General features: G+C 40.0%; 1 protein-coding gene across 4 annotated transcripts in view; it reads right to left on the reverse strand.

Moving 5' to 3' along the window:
* Positions 1–12895: 12895 nt before the first annotated feature.
* LOC143360216 (SET domain-containing protein SmydA-8) overlaps positions 12896–23020 on the reverse strand; it is a 30046-nt gene continuing 19921 nt past the window's right edge. Inside the window, exons 5-7 of one of the 4 annotated variants that reach the window (XM_076798873.1) lie at positions 20585–20872; positions 15139–15349; positions 12896–13571 (exon numbers count right to left, since the gene is read on the reverse strand). In XM_076798873.1, coding sequence (XP_076654988.1) covers positions 13261–13571; positions 15139–15349; positions 20585–20872 — 810 coding nt within the window. In that variant the 3' untranslated portion in view covers positions 12896–13260. Of the gene's footprint in view, positions 13572–14298; positions 15068–15138; positions 15350–20584; positions 20873–23020 lie in introns of those variants that run through there. The other 3 variants (XM_076798871.1, XM_076798872.1, XM_076798874.1) reach the window with 3 other exon arrangements.

Here is a 23020-nt window from a genome sequence, read left to right on the forward strand (position 1 = left end):
TCTAATTTTGCACATTTATAGATTTTATCCTCCGATTTCTGGAGATATATAATTATATGGGCCAACACTCAATAGTTTTTTAAATATTTGTAATTAACGATTCGTTATTACTTTAAATTGAGTTTTATTTATAATCGTTACGAAGTAGCTAGATTACATGGCGGTAATGTCATTCGCTCAGTGACCGTCGAGCAGGTAACATCGTAGAGCCCGTAGAGCTCAAAAGCCGATCGGCGTGGACAGCCCGAAAAAGTGTCAGTGAGCGTATCCGCAAACGCCAGTCCGGAGAAATATACTCAACCAAAAATAACTAACCCTTGGTTCATCAAGAAGATACAAGAGTCTACTCCTTCCAAGCTGTGCGGCTCTGCCGCAGGCAGCCAAATGCAAACAAAATCAAACACTCTTGAAGAGATGATCCAAAGACTAATAAAAAAAGAACGAAAAGGAACGCTAAATAGCAGAGAAATGGAAGCACTGCTACATAAGAAAACTACACCGAACACCAAAAGGAAACTGACAGTTTCCCAAAATTCAACAACAAAACTACCAAGAACAAACAGCGATCTCCAAACAAAACCAGCGGAACCTAACCATACAGACCCAGAGGATGGACACACCCACAACACAATAATCGACGAATTAAAAAAACAAAACAATCTGCTCCTCAAAATAAATGAAGAGCAAATAATATCGCTTCAAGCCAGAGTGGACGTGATAGAAGCCAACACTTCAAACACACCGGCACCTAAATCTCCAGCGAAAGTCGGTAAAACCCAGACTCTAGCGGCCATCCTACCTGCAAAAAACAATGGGACAACAACCCAGGACACCGCCCGACAGAACCAGCCACTCCCCAATACAAACCAAACGCATCCGGAAATCAAGCCTCAAGAAAAGCAGCAAACCAGCCCCATAGATGACCTCCCAAACATACCTGCAACCCAAGGAAGGAAGCCAAGACCACCCCCAATAATAGTGCAAGACCAAAGCGCCCAGGAAACAATCAACCAAATCCTATTCAGCGGCAAAAAAATAGCAGGTAACTTCCGAACCAAGAAATCCACACAAACTAGCCGTACAGTATACATCGACCTACCCGAGGACTACCTAACCATAATTAGTATATTTTTTAAAAACAAATAACACATCATTCCATTCTTTCACCCCCAAATATGAAAAATCTCAAACGATATTACTAAAAAATCTAGAAGGAGACTTCGACACGATATTAGACGCACTAAACGACCAGAAAATTAACAACATCAAATTCACAAAAGTTAACAGATTTACAACGAAAAAATCCACTCTAGAAACAGAAAATTGCCAATTTTCACAGTCCACCTCACACCCGATAGTAATATTAATAACGTCCACCAAATTAAAAAGATCCTTCACCAATCGATTTCATAGGAAAAAATAATTTCAAAAGAAATCACCCAATGCTGGAAATGCCAGAGATTAGGGCACTCCTGCACTAACTGCAACTTTCCATTTCGATGCGTAAAATGCGCGGAATGTCACGAAATAGGCAACTGTAAATTAACAACCACACAAAAAAACACTAATAATTTAAAATGCGCCCTCTGCGGAAACAACGGCCACCCAGCCTCGTACAAAGGCTGCCCTGCAGTAAAGAACCACAAACAAAACATACTAACACAACGAATCAAACAACACGAAAACAATAACAAAAAAATCAACACGATACAAAAACTAACAAACCCGCAACTATCATACAGCAAAATAACCGTCAGTACTCCCACAAACAAACATGCACACGCCACACCTAACCTAAGTAAAAACACCATCACACCTGAACCCCACCATATCATACCAAGCTCGCACTTACTCATCCCAATCCCCACACCACAAGTAAACAAAACCCACACACACCCAAAGAACCAACCATACCACAACCTACCCCCAACTCTCACCAACCCACAAACTTCACAATTCCAAATAACAGATATATTACTAGACATAAAAAACCAATTAAACTCTATAACCCAATCAGTCCAAAACAACACAACCAACATCTACACTCTATTCAAATTAATATCGACACTCTCACCAACAACAATCAATGCCTAACAAAACCCAAATACAACAATCCCCCACACTAAACATAATATCACTAAACATAAATTCCCTAATCTCCCAACAAAAGAGAGCAAACCTTCTACAGCTGCTCAACGTCACGACCCAGACATAGTACTACTAGGCGAAACAAAACTCAACCACAGACACACAATCTCCTACACCAACTACACTATCCACAGATCAGATAGAATAAACGCAACACAAGGAGGCGGAACCGCAATACTAATTAAACACAAAATCAAACACAAAAAATACAGGTCCCGACATTAACTAACAGCACAGCAGTAGAAACAACAATCATAAAAATCGCACTCCCCTCACAAGAAAAATTATTCATAATAGTAGCTTATGCTCCAGGCAACAACCAGAAAGAGTTCTTACCTGATCTCGAAAAAATAATAACTAACCTAAATCTAGTAAACCAGAACACCTATTACATACTGGCCGGAGACTTGAACGCACGTCACGTAGACTGGAAAAACGCAAAAAACCACCCTAGGGGAGTCCATCTCAGGAACTGGCTAAATTCAAACGCCATAAAATACAACATGCATCTACGCAGCACTGACCTTCCTTCTTACCCTAAAGGCAACTCCTACATCGACTTCTGCCTACACGACGCCAGAATACAATTCCACGACCTAATCAACAACAACCTTAGAACAATCCCTTTCGACAGCGACCATACTGCCCTCAAATTCTCGATTTCCATAGAAAACATAACACACCTAGAAACAAATTCAATAAATAACAGACCTAATTTCTCGGCCGCAAACTGGCAAAAATTTAAAAAATTCGCATCAATACTAATAAACGATCTAAAAATAGACCACAACAGAAATCTAAAAAACGACGAAATCGACGTAGGACTCGACAAACTGGAAGATGCACTTTACAAATCCATAGCAACGTCAATCCCATCACACAAAACTCCCAACTCCTCAGAAACCTACATTAACAAAAAAATCAGAAAACTCCAAAGCAGCAAAAAGTACATTATCTCACAAATTCACAAGATAAAAAATTCCCACAACCCACTCTCCACCAACTCCCTACCAATACTATCGAAACTTCTAAAAGACATAAAAACAAAAATAGACAAAGAATTCCAAAAATCCTTCTCCACCTACTGGGAAAATAAAATAAAACAAATATCATCAAAAGGCCCCCACAACCCGTTCACACAAATAAACAACATATTCAGAAAAAAACCCCCATCAACAATTGAAACCCTTAAAATTCACAAAAACAACACACAGATACTCAACAAAGCCGAAATAGACTTAGCAAACTACAAAGCAAACAAAGATAACAACCTATACATAACAAATACAAAAGACAAACTAAACATAATAGGAGCACACTTTGAAATTACCCACAGTCAAAACAATGAAATGGGAAACCCCCACCTAGAACGCATAATACAGTCAAACATCACTACACTAAAAACCAAATTCACCCAAGAGACCACCAACCACGTAACGCTCACTAATTTCACAACTGACTCACCCGCATACAACCCATCACAAAGCAACATTAAAAACTACTTCACATCACAAGCCGACCTCATACGCTTACTGAAAAACCTAAACAATAAGAAATCCTCCAGTTTTGACAACATCCCAAACACAATACTAAAAAACTCCCAAGTAAATACATATTCCTCTACACCATACTATTCAACAATGCACTCAACAACGGTTACTTCCCAATGAAGTGGAAAACCGCAAAAACCCTAGCCCTTAAAAATAAAAATAAAAACGGTAACAACACAGCCGACTACAGACCAATCAGCCTACTCCCAAACATCAGCAAAATATTCGAAAAAATCCTCCATGAACACATCCTAGAACACTCCACAACCAAAAAATCCTATCTCCCTACCAATTCGGATTCCGCAACCAAACATCTACACTACACGCTATAAACAAATTCACTGCAGACACATACCAAGCCCTCAACAACCACAACTGCGTAGGAGCATGCCTAATAGACTTAGAAAAAGCCTTCGACACAGTATGGCTAGATGGCCTATTATACAAATTACACAAACACGACTTCCCCGCTCACCTGATAAAAATCATATGGAGTATGCTATACGACAGAAAATTCATAACTCACGAAGGTGAAGCCAGATCAACAAAGCATTCACAGTCACAAACGGCTTACAACAAGGCACAGTAACGTCACCACTACTATTCAACATATACACAGCCTCGCTCCTAAAACTATTTACCCTCAACACCAACAGCACCCTAAACGCAATAGCCTTCGCAGACGACCTCATCATATACAGCACAGATAGAAACTCCTCAACTATACAAAACAGACTTCAATCCCTATTCGAAAAAATCAACACATATTTCATAAACTGGAAATTAAAAATAAACACCGACAAATGCGAAACTATTCTATTCCGTCCAAAGTTAAAAAAAAACAAGTTCCGACACAAACAGAAACTGGAAAAAATTTCAACTAAAAGAAAACAGCAACTCCCTCACCCTCATACCTCACAAAACCTCAGTCAAGTTCCTAGGCATAATACTAGACACCAACCTCACATTCTACAATCACATAGAAACACAATTAAACAAAGCAAAAAACCTATTCCGAAGCCTCTCCAGACTCTTCTTTTCCAAATATCTAAACAATAGAATCAAACTACTCTGCTACCTTCTACTAATCAGACCAATAATAACATACGCCTGCCCAATATGGTACAACATTCCCAACTACAAAATGGAAAGCATAAGAATCTTTGAAAGACATTGCCTTAGAACATGTCTAAACATGCACAAAACTCCCGAATCAAACTTTAAAAAAGCTACAAAAACAGCACCCTCCTGAATAAAGCCAACATCACACGAATCGACAACCACATACTAAAATTGTGCAGAAACTTTTTCGCCAGATCATTCGAAACACAACACACACAAAACCTGATTGAAAAACTCCACTCACAACCCCAGTATATCCTAAACACGCTAAACACAGGATACACTCCCCCCAAACTATACCCCTTTTTAGACAAAAACGGATTCATATCAGACACCAACAACATCCCACTAATCTATCACATCAAAAGGACAAGCAACACAAAAGCCATCACATACATACCATTATGTATCCCAAACCCACAAAACACAACCAAATACTGTCAACAACTTTCAGACAAAGACAAACGCAATACCCCATTTACAGTTGGAAAGTACTGGTGGTTCATCCCGAATTCTGTCCCCCGCCTCACTCTACACGAACCCGGAGTCATAACAATAGCAGACGAAAAATAAAAAAAAAACAAGTCATTTTTGTAAAGCGCCTCAAGCGAGCGCTCAAAAACAATCACAAAAGTACACCATATAAATACTGTAAATACTGTACATATCACAACATAACCCTCTGTACATACCTCCCCCCCCCCCAATCCTGTAAATATTACTAACCCACTAGCTATTAAGCTCTTAAGTTCCTATTTAATTATAAGATCCGCGCATAATTAGGTTAAGTAACATAACTTAGCATGTAAGTAAACCAACCCAAAGAACGCGCCATTTTACACCGACCATTAATACCATTTTGGGCGCTTAAATAAACAAACCCAAAAACCAAAAATAAATACCAAAGAACAAAAAAAGGTAGCGTACCTCGCAATAATGTTAAGTGCAATGAAATCAAGTCTGTTTAAAGCACATTAGCTGCAAGACTCTAGATACTACAAAACAAAAGCGTTTATATTTTTACACATTTTTGTATAACCTTAAAAATTGTAATCGTTGGTCATGAAATAAAAAATGTTAAAAAAAAAACATGGCGGTAATGTACCAGGCTTTATACACGGTAGACCCCGGATTCAATCCCAAGTGGACGGATATAATTTTTTCAGATTTTAAAAATTTTGTATCTATTTTTTGCACGTGAAAACATATAATAAATTTTAAATAAATTGTAAATAAAATGTCTGCTTACTACAACACTTACACAAGTTTTATTTGCTATAGACAAAATATAAAAATATAAATTATTGTTAAACGCAAATAGTACAGATTTTATTGTTTATATAAGTATATATGTATTACAAAATAAATAATTTTCAAATAAATTGACCAATTGATGAGCGCAAATTTTATGTAATAATTTGTGACTTTTTTCGGACACTAAGCTGAGCAAGCATGAAAGATTCAGTGTATTTTTACGACTTTTGAATAAAATAATCAATGTAGGATTATTATCAGTGTAGGAATCTTGGGAAATGGGGAGATTAATCTCTTCGAAACACTTTACTGAATACTAATATATTTAGAAGAAATAACGATATATAACGCTGACACGATTAACACTCTTTCTCGCAAGGCTGTCGCAACTCTACTCTCTCCGCTCTTCCCTTGCATTCATCTCGCTTGCACTCTGTTTGTTGCATCCGTCGCTTTCATTCTTAGAAATACACAAACTCTCCTATCACTTAGTCCTAAACACTTTTCATTCACGCCTCCTCAGTCACTCGAGTTTTCCAAACATACCGGCGCCGGACCGTCGCAACATGATCCGGTCGCCCGCACGCACGCACGCACAATGAACCATTCATCCCACATTAGGAGTCTTTTTCATTCATCTTCATAGGAGAGACACTATCTGGCAAATACGCCGAAGCAAAGATACACTAAAAAAATGGTTGCGAAAAGCAAACATGTATTTGTCACGTCGCTTACTTTTTAGCGACACCGGGTATTTACAGGCTCTAAGGCCGGGCCGCGCTCGGCCGCGCGATACGCGGTCTCTCCGGAATAAACTGTTTCCCGTGGACTCGACTTCAATCTTTCAAATCGGGCGCTAGACAACCGGGGGCGTCGCACAAACGATTCCTTGCGATCCCGTGAAGTCGAATCGACGAGAACCACGCCAAGTCCTGGATAGTTCGCGTTCGGGCGCAGGATTCTACGTGGGATAGCGCGGGGCATTCCCCGCGGCGAGAAACGTTCTCACAACAAAGTTTGAGACAAGGTTACGGCTCTCAGGTGTTTAATTAAAACGTAAAAGTAAGTAGTAATAGCAGTGTACAATTTCGCTGCGGAAGATGCTCGGCACGCCTGCGATTTTCCTCTCGTACAAACTTTTCTCGCGTTGAACCCGGCAGCGAGCGAGTTCGCCTTCGCTCTCTATACGACGCGTTTCTACGCGGGTTTCCGCCCGGATTCTTATGTTACTTGCGTTTCCTAATCTTTCCCTGTTCCGTTGCAGTCGGAACGCGTAGGAAGGTACGATGCGAAATCGTTGCGGCTTCCCCTCCGTGAAGACGTCTCTTGGCGGTTTTCCCCCGGTTATACGTCTTTTTGGGGTCCGGAACAGCCAGTTGAGAGGATTCGAGATACTGGGAACAAAGGCACAGTGCACAATGGTGCCAAATGGCCAAAAAGCGGCAAAAAATCTGTAAAAACGAAACTATTATATTTACCAATATAGTCAACTATTATATTTACGAGACAATTATATTTACCAATATAGTCTATAATTTTAACAAAAAAAAAAATATTTTAGAAAAAAAAATTTATTATTAAAAAGTAACAAATTTATTTTTAAAAACTACCAAGTTTAGAAAAAAATTAATAATAAATGAATCATATGTATGTAGCGGCCAGTAAATTCCCCACTATACCTGTGGCGAACAAATTGCAAAATTTTTTACAACCAAATTTGTTTACAAATGTATACTTATTGTTAATTATTCACAGAAAATGATATTTAACAATATAACTAATATATTTAAAAAGAAAATAACAAATTTTCCAACATAGATCCTAAAGGAAAGGTATGGACATTTCTTAAAAAGTTTATAAAATTGAGAGTCGCAAAAAGTCGCATACAAAACTATGAAATTCTTAAACTATAATAAGTAATGTATCCGAATATGCATGAATCTCAGGATATATTTTGCCGTTTTTGTTTTATGTTAGTTTGAAGTTTTATATGCAATTAACAAATAAAACCACCGTTGAAAATTTGTACAAAAAATAAATCTACTTTATTAAATGTATAAAGAATGCATATTCCTGGGTAAGCACTTTCCATTACACAGAATTATTATTGCACACTCATTTACAGTTAATATAATATTTTTCGATTTTTGGCACTTTAGAGAGTGCCTCGATGGCCAAATTTTTGTACAAAAATCTAAATTTGGTTACTAATGCATATGTAATGGTAATTAGTCACAAAAAATTAAATTTAACAATAAAATTAATAAGTTGAAAAAAAATTATTTTTATGCATAAAAAAAATTGTTAAATGATTTTTAAATGAATAATAATATGAATTTCCTGCTAATATGCAATTCTGCTAAAGGAAATTTTCGTGCATCGTCAAATGAAAATGTAGTGCGATGTGCCGACTTGTCCGCACTGTGTGGCGTGGCGTCACGAAGGTAAAATGAACATGCTGTATTTATTTAAAAAGTTATTAACTAGAACTTTTCAGAGTTCGTCGTGGTAATAGATGGGGAATACGTTGTTAAGGAATTTAAACGTTATAACAAATAAAATAACAATTTATTACTATGCTAATAAACCTATCCCCACTTCAGCCGCTCCCGTAGGCCCAATGTTTTGACGTCGAACGTCATATGCTACATAGTATGTGTGATCGCTGTAGCCAATATTTCGAATACAACCGAAAATGCGTGTGAAACGAGGCCTGCCTCTTCCACTCTGAACCAATCGGCCGCGCATTCGTATCTAGATAAGTCACCGCAGTCCTACCGGGGGGAACTTTCTTCTCAGCTTCGCATCAACACAATGTCACCAATTTGAACCCATACGAAATAGCGTCTTGCCATCCCCTACAATCGCGTAGTAGTGGGCGGTAACAGGATTCAAATGTTTTGGTGGTCAGGTGGATTCAAATGTTTTCTTTAAAATACGACAGAACTTTCTCTCCAACCTAATATATTTTTATAACAGTTCTAAGTACCAAATATTTGCAATTTTTGAGGTTCCGCGAATTAAAAAACGGAATTTCAAAGAGGAAGTCCAGAGGGTGACCCGTTCTTCCGTTATCCGTAAGGGGAGATGCCGGCAATTCTGCCACGTCACACTATATATCAGACATATTTACCTTATGTACATTTGAAAATGGTAAACAACATATCATTATGTCAACGGCATATATGTACTTATATACCCATATTGGAAAGAAGGGCGTGTTCGTTTTCACGAAGAAATTATGCGCGCGTTTGTGTAAATAAAGTTTATTGCAAACTTAACAAAATGCCCTGTCACCGGCCGAACTAACTTTGGGTGACTAATTTATTGGATTCAATGAACAGTAGCGGTGGATACAGTACAGAGCGATTACGGACTCGAATACTTTATGTATGGTTCTGATGCCGACTTTGCTGATTCTGCCGCTCTGCTCCGAGGCCCACTTAGGGTCGACCCATACAAGACCGGGACGGGACCGGGGACGTTTGGCCGCTAGATTCGAAACCAGGGTGTAGGGTTTGAGTTGACGGGGCTTCAGTGTTCCAAACTATATTTCTGCTAGCCCCGGTTGGGTCATTATCTCGAGCGTTTGACCATTTCCAGAAGGCCTTTCGGGAGCGCGTTGACAGTTCCCTGCTGTGCATGGCACAAAAAAAATGTTTTTAGGGCCTTCACGGTTCCTTAGGTAAACTATCGGTATCTCCCCTTTACAATACCATGGAAATAGGAAACCTTCCTACCTCTTGGTGAAACATCATACATCCTTGTATTGTATGTAAATTATACATACATATATTGCAAAAACGAGAATAGTTGTTACTTTTTTTTTTTAAGGAAATATCCACATTAGGAAGGGGATCATTCCATGTGAATTCGATCATTTTTTGGGGACTATGTCTCGAATTTTGATGACATTGAAGTATGTTGTGGTCCAAGAGAAAATGGGAGGCGGGGGTTGAGCCGGGTTATCACAAAAGACTGCTGTTCTCAAATAATTTATTTCTTCCTTGGTGAATGTCATTTCTTAATTAAAAAATATTAGAAATATCTTTGTTTTGCAAATTTTACCACTGGTTCAAGTGTGAAAAAATGTGAAAAAATTTGAATAATTATGGCTGCATTTTACGTTTCTTCATCTTTCTCTTTGAAATTTCGTTTTGTAATTCGCGGAGCCGCAAAACTATTTATTGTACTATTCATTATTTTAGGTTCATAAAATTGCTGGATATTCTTTAGACATTCTGAAGTAAGGGTCGCTAGCGAAAAAATGTATGTATATGGAAAACTCCTAAATTCTTGTCCATGATAGCCTAAACATGGTTAGATGGAAGGTTCCCTGGCAGGAATGCGATGGCGTATCTATATCTTGTCCAATGAGACGAGACAGTAGACGTAAACATAGGCGCTCGAGTGCGACAGAGTTGAAGTTACCCTTACAAGACAATTAGCAAAGGACGCACGCTGGGTGCTTCACTGCCTTGGTCTCGTTGGACAGAGCATAGGTACGAATGCGCGGCCGATTGGATCAGAGTGCAAGGGACAGGCCTCGTTTCACGCGTGCTTTCGGCTACAGTCGAGATATTGGCTACAGCGGTCACACATAGTATGTAGCGGGTTACGTCGAAGCCAAAACAATGGGACTACGGGCGCAGCTGTGGTGGGGATAGGCATACCTAACGGTGGGCTTCTCAAGAATGGTGACACTTTAAAAATGGCGAAATTAAAATGGTTTCAAGTGTACGCTGCACCGCGACATTGCCTTCTTTTTGACGGCAGACGAGCGGTTACGAGCAGCAACCGAGCAGCTGTACTTGTTGTCCTTACACCATGTACATATGCGACTGCCACATGATCTAATACAATTATGAATTGTTAGAGAAATTCACTTCACGGACCTGTTTTTAAAAAATCGGACACTTCAAAATTGACGAAATTAAAATTATTTGAAGTGAACGCTGCACCGCGATACATAGCCTAGCAGCACGGTTGGCGCACGGTAGAAGCAGAGCCCGGGAGGCTGTTAGGCCTATGGCCTCCCGGGCCCGGGTTCACTTGAAATAATTTATTTCGTCAATTTTGAAGTATCCACTTACTTAAAAACAGGTCTGTAGAGGGGACACTTGGGGCTATAACCTCATTTTTTAAAATAATACAACGTTTATAATGTTCTTTAAACATTCTGAAGCGGGGGTCGGCAGAGTTTGTCCTAAAATTGAAACTTTCACGTAGTAAGGAGAAAGAAAACAGGAAAAGAGGTCCGTATTTTATTGGGGTATTGTGCAGTCGGAGTGTACAGGAAAGGTAAATACCATCATTAGCACAGAGGACATTGGTTTTTCCAAACCTGTCGAAGAATAGCGGTCGATCAGTCGTGCACTTACAATTGGCTACCTGAATCGCCGAACGTCGCGTCCTTACCTGGTTTTACCTGATTGAAACCTTGGAGGCTCCATAAATTAAAAACCAAAATTTCAAAGAGGCATCATCGAAGTACTGCTCTGTAACTATTATATTAAAAGAACTATGATATTTACTTTTTGACCTGTCAATCGAATCTCGAAGGATTCTTGGGGCTATAGCCTCAAATTTTTTTCAAATTTTTACAAAGGTACCTGCTACGAAAACATAGCACTTGTTTAAAATAATTGCCAAATAAATGGTGAAAAAACATTTTCTCCAAATGACAACATTTTCGGTAAACAGTTTTATGTTTTCGCTATAAGCTTCCAAAAACTCATTTTCATCGGTGTGACAGTTCTAGTCTTATAATATAATGAAAAAAGGGTGACACGTATTTTTACGCGTCTGTAAAACCAACAATTTTTCAAACATCGAAAAGTCCATTGAGATTCGATTGATAGGTCATCATCATCGGTGAAGTAGTTTTTAAAATAATACAACATTTATAATGTTTTTCTCCCTTCGCCACGGCGACCGGGATCGCTGAGTATTCTTCGCAAGAATATTTCGTGAAACCCCGGGCCGGGCCCGGTCGGCTCTACCATAGGATCCTCAGGGGTATGCGAGGAGTAAACGGTGCTGGGGTTCTGGTAGCTAACCCCCGTGGTGCGCGGCACTGGGCCTTTGTTGCGAGCATCTTGAGCGCCTCTCAAGTCTGTATGGCATAGGGAAAACGTGCCCCGTTCCCGGTCCCGGTGAAACCCGTCTTGTATGTGTCGACCCTTACTCGTCACCTCGGTGGTGACGCGATTTTTGGCCATGGGCCCGTTTTCGGGGGAAGAATCATCCCCATTCGTTGATTTGACTTGAGGGCGGAGGATCTTTTGAAACAGCCCTCACCGGTGGAGGAGGAAGTCCCCACCTCAAGTCAATAAGGGAGAGTTCCCAAAATGCGCGATTTATGGGACCCCGGAGCAGCGCGACGAAGGCCTAAGTGGCCCATGTACGCCGTGCTAGCCAAGTGGCTAGCAGCTAATTTATTGCCCCTTGGCCGAGGTCCGGTAACGAAGACCAAGGGGCTGGGAAAACGTGCGTTTACTGTCTCTGGTTTAAAGAGGATTTACGACCCCTTGGCCGCCGCGTGTAGTGGGCCATAAGGCCCGCTGTGTCCGAATCCGGGACCCTCAAGTACCTCGCGGACGGTACACGGAGTGAGGGTCGCACGGATTGACTTTTGGCCACTTTTCCAATGCCATCAGCTCGAATCCTCAAGCGCCTCGTGTGCGGCAACTCAAGGATTAGCATTCTTCGTGATTAATCGAAGGACGGACAAAAATCGGAAAAGGGCTCTTTGTTACGCATGTGTTTTTTTTTGGTGAAAGAGCCATGTTCCGTGCAGCTGTAACATCCTCGCTTGCGTTACGGCCGGAAATGCGAGGACTCACGGTACTTTTGTCTGCGATGGATCGAACACATATCGTATACATATATGTATAACTAATTTTTTATTTTTATACACATTTGATATCTATGAAGTAGCGTCACTTATATATATTAACGCATTTTTACAATTCGATGTGTCGTTCCAAGAAATTAAAAAAAAAATATATTTTTTGACGGATTAACCTTTGCACTCGGAGTCATCGATTCTAGACTCACAATGTCCCCTTGGAGGGGACATCCGAGTGCAAATGGTTAAAAAGAGGTAAACTCCAGTCCTAATAAATGCTTACTGTTTAGGGGAACGAATTTTCTTGTGCAAGCAAACATTTCACTATAGAACATTTCATTTGTTTGTGTTTGATTTATGTTTCGATGATTTTCTTTTATCGTGTGAGCATTTGTCTTCAACTGCGGTAATCATTTTAACGTCGGCTATATTCTGATTTAGTGCTTTTAATTCATGTAATGCTCGTTTAGCTAATTTTCCCTCTGGGGTATCTACTGGTTCTAAAAGAAGCATCCCAAGCGATCTCTTCAAGAGACTTCCAGCTTCCTCGAGACGAGAAGATAATTCTGCCAATGAAATTTCACGTGCCGCATATGCTCGGTTTGCTAACAGCATCAATGGCAAATGCATCTCGTACAACATTATAGCTAAAAGTTTTTAATTTTAAAGTATCAATAGCCTTGTAAGAAACTAAGAAAACGAATTAAAATTACATTAAGTTTAGAAAGTATTGAGGGTGGGCCAATAACTTTGACCAAAACGCAATATTATACAGAATTTGTATGTTATACTGGAGGAAATATTGTGATGCAAACATTTTTTATACGGGTAAAGGCGTTTCGGAGAGTTCAAGGTCATCTTGATTTCTTTATATGGAATGATCTACTTCTTGTATCGTGAATCGACTCAGTACCGAATTCTGTGTAAAAATGTATTGAACTTCGTATGTCCTAAACCTAATAGTTAACAAGATATTATTGAAATAATTTTCAATACGTACCTACTATCTAGAAGCTAGTGGTAAATGTTTGGATTGATGTCCCCCATTTGAATATAGTGAGAGGTACTCACTAAGTACATATGGAAAATTATTTCGATAATATTTCGATGACATTTTTCCTTCTATACGATGTAAGTTTTATAAATAATTTTTTCATATTATTACAAATAACGGAAATATTCGAGGCGATCAAAGGTATTAGTCCACTCTGTGTCCTGTGCAACCGTATACCTTGGTAGGTGGTTATGTACTATGCATATGTATACACACAGTAGTGAGAATAAGAGTAGTGATATTAATGGTTCCAAGTAATTTTTGTTAATTGTAAGTTCTATGAATAGCATCACAGACTACACTCCTAAAATAATTAAAGGATCACCTTTACGTACCTGACAAATTGGGTCAATTTCAAGTAATCATAATTCTGACAAAAATTGTTGCATCGATATCGTTAAAAAATTATTTGAAAACTTCAAGTTTCTACTTTCAGATGCTTTTTCAAATTTTCAGCTACGTTGATTTTTAACACAGTTATAGCGTTATAAAGAAGACTTTGACAGTTGCAAAAAATTTTGTTCAACTTCCTGACATGACATGGGGTGGGATACATTAGTTTTATAAATCGCGTTAACATCATTTGAAAGCGCCTGCTTTCCAGTGCAAAATAACTGGTTGTCGAACATAGTGCGATTTTTTTTGTTCGAGTTGTGCAACATTGAACCAAAAATGGTATTTTTATCTGGCTCTAGAAAGCGAAAAAATCATTGTGGAATCTTGTGGAAAAAACCAATAGAAAGAGCATTTCTTTCTCTTGATGGCACTTCTTTTGTTTTTTTCAATTTAATTAACATTCCGATATACGGTATCCGTCAGCTGTAGCCGCACTCTGATTGGTCCGTATTTTTCGTTAATAACTCCTTAACAAAGCCGCGGAGAACATTTTCGTATCAGAAAAATTTACTTCAAATGACCTCGAAAATCATTTCTTTCAAGGAAGTATAACATTTTTGTGACACCCTGTATAAAAATGTTATTTTGAACTGTGTGATAAAAAAGTGTTCATTCGATATGTTTTCTTCGATTCAGTGAACACACCGGTTACAGCACAATGCAATTCTAGTTATATTGGATCTTTTGGTGAATCTAGGTAGATTTATTCGCATTACTGTGTGTATGTAGGTATAAGCTGACGCTAAAGAAAATGTAAAAGTTACCTTTTAATCTAGATATCCCTGGCTCAACTATTTCCAATACATCGCAAACTTCTTTGCACGTTTCTAACATTCTTTGCATACATTTCTTCGATGGATTTGGAGTTGCCATTTCTTTTCTGTACGCAGCTAATAATTTCTGTTTTAAGGACAGCATTACGAAATGATTCGGGTGAAACGAGCGAATCAGTTTAGTTGCTAGGGTTTCCAAACTCTGTAAAATATTATTTTGAAGAAATTAAAATAATAGATTCTACGTAATTGTAGTAGAGGGAGTCCCCGCGTGTCGGACGGCACCTGATTCTGGATAATAGTTATATCTTGTTGCGTCTCACAAAAACCAGCATACAAATTAAAAATTATTATATTGATTAATTTTTCTGGTAAGAAGTCATGTGAGTTGGGTTACTATATCTTTTGATAAGTACATTTTTAAATTATCTTTCTACATATACTGCGCATAGAATGTATTGGTTTTAATAAAAAAATTTGTTCTTTGACGAGTTCAATGTCCCCTAGTAACGGACAGAATAATTTCCCTTATTGCGGGACAGTACTACAAATTTTAGTGCTGTGTGTTATTTTTTGTACTACAGTTTTATTTGCTAAATAAATTCACCCTGGATCTACCAGTTTTACAATATTAATTCAACACATATCTTTTTTATTACGTATTACAGAAGACTTCATTGAAGTAGGATGTTAACTTAAGTTAATTATAATGGACATGTTGATTATTATTAACTTTAATTTAGTTTCTAATACTGTTAATTTATAAATAACGCAGAATGGAAAGAAAGTATTATATTTGTTTATTCATTTAAGAACAACATTAAGTATCACTAGGGGAATTCCCTCCCTCTTTAGGTTTACAATGACGTAACTAGGAACGCGAAAGTTCGAATTGCGGCAGGGTTCGAACACGATAGATAAAAATATACGAGTACACTCGCGAATACGAATCATACAATGAAACGGGAATGCAAAACGTTTTTCTCAAGGAGTTTCCTTCGTCGCAAACAGCTCGTTTTACTCACTTTCCTTGCTGTAATCGTACAATATTCATACGTGTACCTTTAGTCGTATAAGTTATTTATTCATAGATTTATTGAATAACATACTTTCCATTCCATTTTATTACTTTTTACCATTTTTGAGGTAACTTATAATATTATTGAATAAACCGGTAAACTTGTCGATGGCTACCTCCTCTCCGATTTCAATGAGCTTTAGACATGTTGTCAAGGTTATCATTCTGAAGAACATTTCCCTTTAAAGTTTCTGGCGTCTGGCTTTAGTTTACGGTACGGTATATTTCGACGGCGTCATGTGGAGTATAGTTAAGGAACAGTTCTGAATGACGCTATGCGGTACGGAGGAGGATAGGGCTTTTGCCCGGGCGGTGGGGATTTAGTGGGTATTTCTTCGGCGTCACTTTCTCGGCTGAGGTGGAGTCCCACACTACCCCGGCCGACTGTCATCTTAGGCTGGGTATGCGTAAATGCATTTCCCCACCGCCCTTTAACAAAAAAAAAAAGGTTCAGGATTGGTTTAGGTACTGTGTACAGAGTGTCACAAAATTATATGTCACGGCCACCATAGCGTGAATTCTACACCTAAGATTTGGTGGAAATTGACATAAAAAACTTCCCGCAAAATTGATCGCTTTCCCCCTGGGGTAGTGGGGAATCCTTAACTTCGATTACCACCTGGTAAAAAAAAAATGTTGTGGGTTAGGTTTCCGGGGGTCGCTGGTGTCACGAGCTAGAACTCGTGGCGCTCAGCCGAACGGCTCTCTGGTGGGGGGACACGATGTCCGTGACCCGCACGAGGTCCTATTAGTCTAGGTTGTTGGGCGGAAGGGGGAATCACTCCCCCTGGGGATAGATGGTTGGATACGAGGTCCTGGCAACCTCCCTACTACCGGAGTTCGCGGGTATAGAGCAGAGAGAGCCCCGCATATTCCCGTCTCTTCCCCAGAGACGGCGGAGTATCCGTAATGAGCGATTACCACCACGTTAAAAAAAAAGGTTGGGGTTAGGTTTGGGGACCTAATCCACACTTAAGTTTAAGTTTAGTTTAAGTTTCTTAAAATGCTCGTATAGACTGCAAGACACTGCAAGACAACAATAGGGCTTTTGAGACAACCCTTTTCTACTTCGTAAAAAGGCGGCCTGTTTCCGAGGGATCTACTGACCTCGTCGCATCATTCGAGATTTTTTAAGTATGCGGACCGCATACTCGGCCGATGTTTCAAGTGACACCAGGCATCAGGGATCGGGCCGTACTATCTAGGTGGCTAACTGTGGTAGTTGTGTTTGTAGGGCAATCCGATTCCCTCGGGACAGTTGCAGTGACAATTCTGCAAACATTACACCCCTTCTGTGCAGAGATTAAACAGTTTGGAGACTCGGCTAATACATAACAATACTAAGGTTATAGCCCGTTCCTGAACCATGCTGTCCGGGGACGCTGGCCGGCCTATTGTCCGGGCCCTCCTGCCCATTCTGGGAGAACGGTGCGGGAGGCGGGGAAGGCTCACCTACCGCCTTACGGAGGTGCTCTCCGGACACGGTTGTTTCGGAGAGTATCTGCGGAAAATAGGGAGAGGCACAGTCTAGGCCCCCATTGCCTAGACTGTTACTCTGTCGCACAAGGCTATCGGTACTCATTTATATATATATATATGAGAGAGAGAGAGAGAGAGAGAGAGAGATCCTCTCCTAGCATTCAAACCACCGAGTCTCCTTTCTTACCTCTGCTGAGATGAGTTTCCAGGAAGTTACCACCATCCTGGTCGTGACGTTTCCAGGGAGCCCTTACGATTCCTGCTTGAAGGCGACACCTTCCTCAGGTATGTTGTCCCTCCCCTTTTTTTCATCTCTTCTGTGACAACTGCCCCGTCGAAGCCTCCTTGTGAGACCCCGTCGGGAGGAGAGTGTGCATGTGGGGTCGTTCATTGTGTACTTTCGGGGTACGGTATGTCACCTGAAAGGCTCAGCAGCAACGGACGTTTGATTGAGGGGGGGGGGGGGGGTGGTCAGTGGCGCCCTGTTGACCACCTGCCACAGTTTACTGAAAAGTGTCGCGTTGGGATGTCCATTGTAGACAGGGATTTTTTATCTCCGTTCTTCAGGGAGTTAGTTTACCATCAAGTTGCTGCCGGTGGTCCCAGCTTGATGATGTTTAATCCAGACCTATCCCAGACCTAATCCGTGCATTTACAAGTAAAGTTTTTTGCAATTATCTCGTAAACTAAAGCCAACCGCCAAAAACTTTGAACACAAGTATTGTTCGGAATGTTGATCTTGACAACATATTTCAAGGTCATTGAAATCGGAGAGGAGGTAGCACTTCGACAAGTTTACCAATAAATAAATATCTTAATTTTATCTTGGAATTATGATTTAAGATCGCTACTTGGAATTTATCTGCTCGATCCGAGGCTTGTTCGAAGGCTACGCTCTCTTGACCCGACCGCGCATCTTGTTCTGCGTGACGGTCCCAGTTTTCGAGCCACCTCAAGCCTGAACCGTATGAGCTGCGCGTAGCGGATTAGGGCGACTCTCGTATCGATAGGTTTCCACATCACCCATGAGGTATTATTGTCAATGCGTTTTTTCTGCGATTCATCGCTATTGTCTGCAGTGCGAATAACAACGTCCAGCCATCCGGAGCGGGACCAAACGTACGCGAAAATCTAGTTTTGCTAAATGCCAGTAAAATTTTAACAATATAATAAAAATGTATTTTCAAAATTCATTTGCTTGAAATTATCATGCAACTGACAAAAACGAACGCATCGACAATAGTACCTTGTAACTGTCTTAGGTTACCGATGAAAGATTGCGCGTTAATTTCTGCGTAGCACTTTATTTCTCTGGTGATGTATATCGGGTCCATGTATCTTACTCGTTGGCTCGGACGACCATTATTTATACCTTTCTTCGGAAAAAGGTAACGCCATTTCCGAAGGCACGGGGGTGGAACCTGCTCTTCTGATGGCGTCAGAGAGGAGTTTCTATTTCTGAAAACATCGCCCTGTTCGGCGGGAGAAAGGAAGTCCCTGTCGCTCCGTTGGGCGTCTATAAACTTTTTGGGACTTTTCTTGACCGCGTTGTCCTCGTGGCCAGGCGGTCCCGTAGTGGTACGCGGCTGGCGATACTTCTGGCGGTCAGGTTTGCTACGCACGTGAAAACAATAGAAGAGTAAAGTTATTTTTCCGAACTTGCAGATGCCAGGAAAGGTTTCATGGCCTAATCCCTGACATCTGCAAGCGGACCGTCCTAATGGTTATAACGGTCTTCAACCGTGCGCCGCTACAACCGTATGGGTGATGTGGAAATCTATCGATACGAGAGCCGCCTAATGTGCCACGCGCAATTCATATGATAAAAGCCTGAGGTGGTTCGAAAACTAGAATCGTCACAGGGAGCGAGATGAGTGGCCGGGTCAAGGGACATAACCTTTGAAAAAGCTTCGGATCAAGCAGTTAAATCCCATGCCTGAGTTACAGAATTTTCGACTAAACTTCACTTACGGGACCCAGAAATTTTTAACTTTTTTTATATGATCCTATAGATGTTGACGAAAAAATGTCAAAAGTCAAAGTTTTAATGTTAGAAATTAACGGATTCAAAAGTTACATGCGTGTAAACATGACCGATTTTAAGGGCTTCTGACAGGTAAGAGCGCAACTATAATATTATGTACTCAGCGTCGCGCGTCGTCTAATTAGCGAAGCCGCTAGGTGCCACCACAAGCACGCGGTGATGTCGATAACGTAGAGCGGCTATCATTGAGGGGTTATTCGATTTCCTAGTATTTTCTGGGACAAGTTGTCAATGAATAGTAATTAACATATACAGAATCATATACAGGATCTCAAAGAGAAGGTATAGTTCAAGTTAGTCGGGATCAGGTTCGTAGGTGTGGGGTGGAGTTGGCGGCTGCCAGGCCGGCCCTACTACGCTTGAAAATCTACGTTATCCATATCACCGCTTGTTTGTGGTGCCACCTAGCGACTCTGCTTATTATACGCATAACTTTTGAATCAGCGAATTCCTAACATTAAAACTTAGATTTTTGACATTTTTTCGTCAAAATCTGCAGGATCATATAAAACACGTAAAAAATTTCTGGGACCCGTAATCGAAGTTTAATCAAATTTCCTAATTTTAAAAAGTAAATGAACAAAATATAAATGCTATTTAAATTTGTATCGTATAGTCGTAAAGAATAGTAATAAATTGAATCATACCAATTTATGGATAACTAAATGTACGAAGTAGGAAATGTAATTCTGATAGGGCAGGAAAGGTAGTAGACAATTGTGTTTATGATACAGTGTTTTTCTTCATTAGTAAACATTTCCAAATGTTTGCGTCTCTAGATTAAGGTTAGGTACTCAGTATACTTTTCACGTTCAGAAATGTGAGAAGTTACATACCTTGACATCACTGCCATCCGTGTCTTCGATTAACGTTCTGCTAATATTTAATGTTGTTCGTACAAGACGTCCTCCGATACTTCTCCTACATCTGTTACATTGCCATCTCATACTTTTTTCGTATGGATTTATTGCCAACGGATTTTGAATTCCTATGTAACCTTGTCTACATTGTGGACATAGAATACAGCTCATGTACGATCCCATTTCATAGGGATCTTTGCATAATGAGCATTCGCATTCGAAATACTTCCCACCGCGCAGATGTTCTCTTCTACCCGACGTTCCCTAAGATTAAAATAACAGATATTGTATGTATAATATATATTGTTAATAGAAGCATGAAATATTTTTTCATGGTTCATCTAGTAATAAGAAACATCACCCAACTGTTGATCACCGATTTTGATGAAACTTTGCATATTTATAGTTTAGCCAAAAATATTTCACATGTATTTTTTATAGACGAATGAACAGATTTAGAGAGTGAAATCCCCCCCCCCCCGCCACTCACTTGGATTTTTATAAGGAATAATATGGTGAAAGTAGAATTTGATAAAATCATACGTGGCATCGCAATAGTAAAAAACTTTATTAGCTGATACCATCTGTCCTTTTACCCAGCACGAGATAGAAATGTCAGGTCCGCGTAGCATTTAAGGGTCTTTATTGTCCTATACCTTCCTTAAGAGGGGCGCCTTGTCGCCGATGATGAATCTGTGTAACCACACACACATAGAAGAAACCCATATACGTATACGAAACTTGCAAGGGCTAAAACCTTTCGAAACTGACACTTCAATATTGCAATGAGCAGTTTAAAAGTGGTCAATTGTGTTTCTTAAAAGTCCAATCTATGTCTGTTCAGACTCCAAAATCCGAATTTCTACCTGTAGCGACCATGGTGCGTGGGAACGTGGGAATTTTCGGAAACGGAAATTCCATCCCTCTCAAGTGCGTACCATGGGAGGTCGGGTTGAGGGCCCGGTCATTTAAGTGACGATTGCCAGAACCTCGGCCCGACTGTTACAGTATCCTTAAGAGTGAAGTCCCCGGATGCAGTTGTTTCGGGGGAGGAAACTTTCTCCATGCCCTTGTGGGGGTGGAGAACCTTCCCTTTATTCTAACGGTTTTCGGGGACCTTATTAACGCGCTCTCATGAAGCAGAAGGCAGAAAGCTACGAACCTTCGGCATAGACACATCGCGTTACGTTTTCCGACCTGTCGATTCCGCGTGACTTTGTAGCACTTTCTCATCCACGCCTTAGTATAATAAATCGTTTTATACCACCACGCGTCGTACCCATCACTGCCTACTCCTCATATCCTAAATACCTCATCGTGGAGTAATTTGTAATATTTGATAGAAATCTGGCTGTCACGATCCTTCCGAATCAAGTGACGTCGAATATTACAAGTTATTCCACGATAAGATAGAAATAGGCATTTTGGAGTCTGAACAGACATAGATTGGACCTTTAGGAAAGCTGCTTTAAACTCCATTTAAATGATATTTGAATATAATTTTCTTTTTGACAGGATGTGAGTTCCGGCACCTTTTCTTTAAAAAGCCCTGGTAATATGTATAAAATTATTATCATGTTAACAATAAACTGATTCAAATTAATAAAAATCAAACGATTCCCTTATCATTTGCATACACGTGACCGCTGTTCGAGTTTCGTTTCAGAGATATTAGCGAAAAACTGCTGAGTTAATGTTACAACGAGTCCTGCGTATACCTACGCGTCCGTGGTAATGTATGTGTTAGCATGTATTGGTCGGCTGAATCGGGCTCATGAGGCAGGAATTCGTTTCACGAAACGCTTGTAGATAAAATGGATTTGATGACGTGGCAACAGTGAGGCGAAGGATGAAATCTGGCAATCATGTCTAGCCGCTAGCTTTCTGTCTCAGTTTTCTTTTTCCTCTTGCGCCACTGTTCAATCTTTTTACTACCCTCAGCCGGCATTTCATATATTCTTTTTTACCGATACGTCGTCTGCGATGTTGTTCGTCACATGTAGTTCGATCAAGGTCAAATCCAAACCGGCCACCGAAGCTTTCTAAAAGAAGGACACACGACGCTTTTGAACAGTTACCCATCGACTCTGCGTACCAATCTACAGGAAACTGAAACATATGATTTTCAGAAATTCTAGTCTTACAGCGGTCCCTCTGGTGTCCTGTTTTCGTCTGACCATCACGTCGTTTTCGTAAGCATGTTACGGCGTGCATATTCGACATGCACAATGCCCTCCCTAAACTTTTCAGAAAAATCTTGCGTTAGAACAGTGTGGTTCGAACCGCGGTAGAGAAAGCATCTCCGAAGACTTGTCAATTCGAAGCTTACGGTTGCTAATATGTGTGTGCTAATAGTTACATTTGAACTGATTAATAGTTTCCGAATTTCTTTGTAAAATAACAGTTGGCTGC

The sequence above is a fragment of the Halictus rubicundus genome, chromosome 13, assembly GCF_050948215.1.
Source record: "Halictus rubicundus isolate RS-2024b chromosome 13, iyHalRubi1_principal, whole genome shotgun sequence".
In the NCBI taxonomy this organism is placed as follows: Eukaryota; Metazoa; Arthropoda; class Insecta; order Hymenoptera; family Halictidae; genus Halictus; species Halictus rubicundus.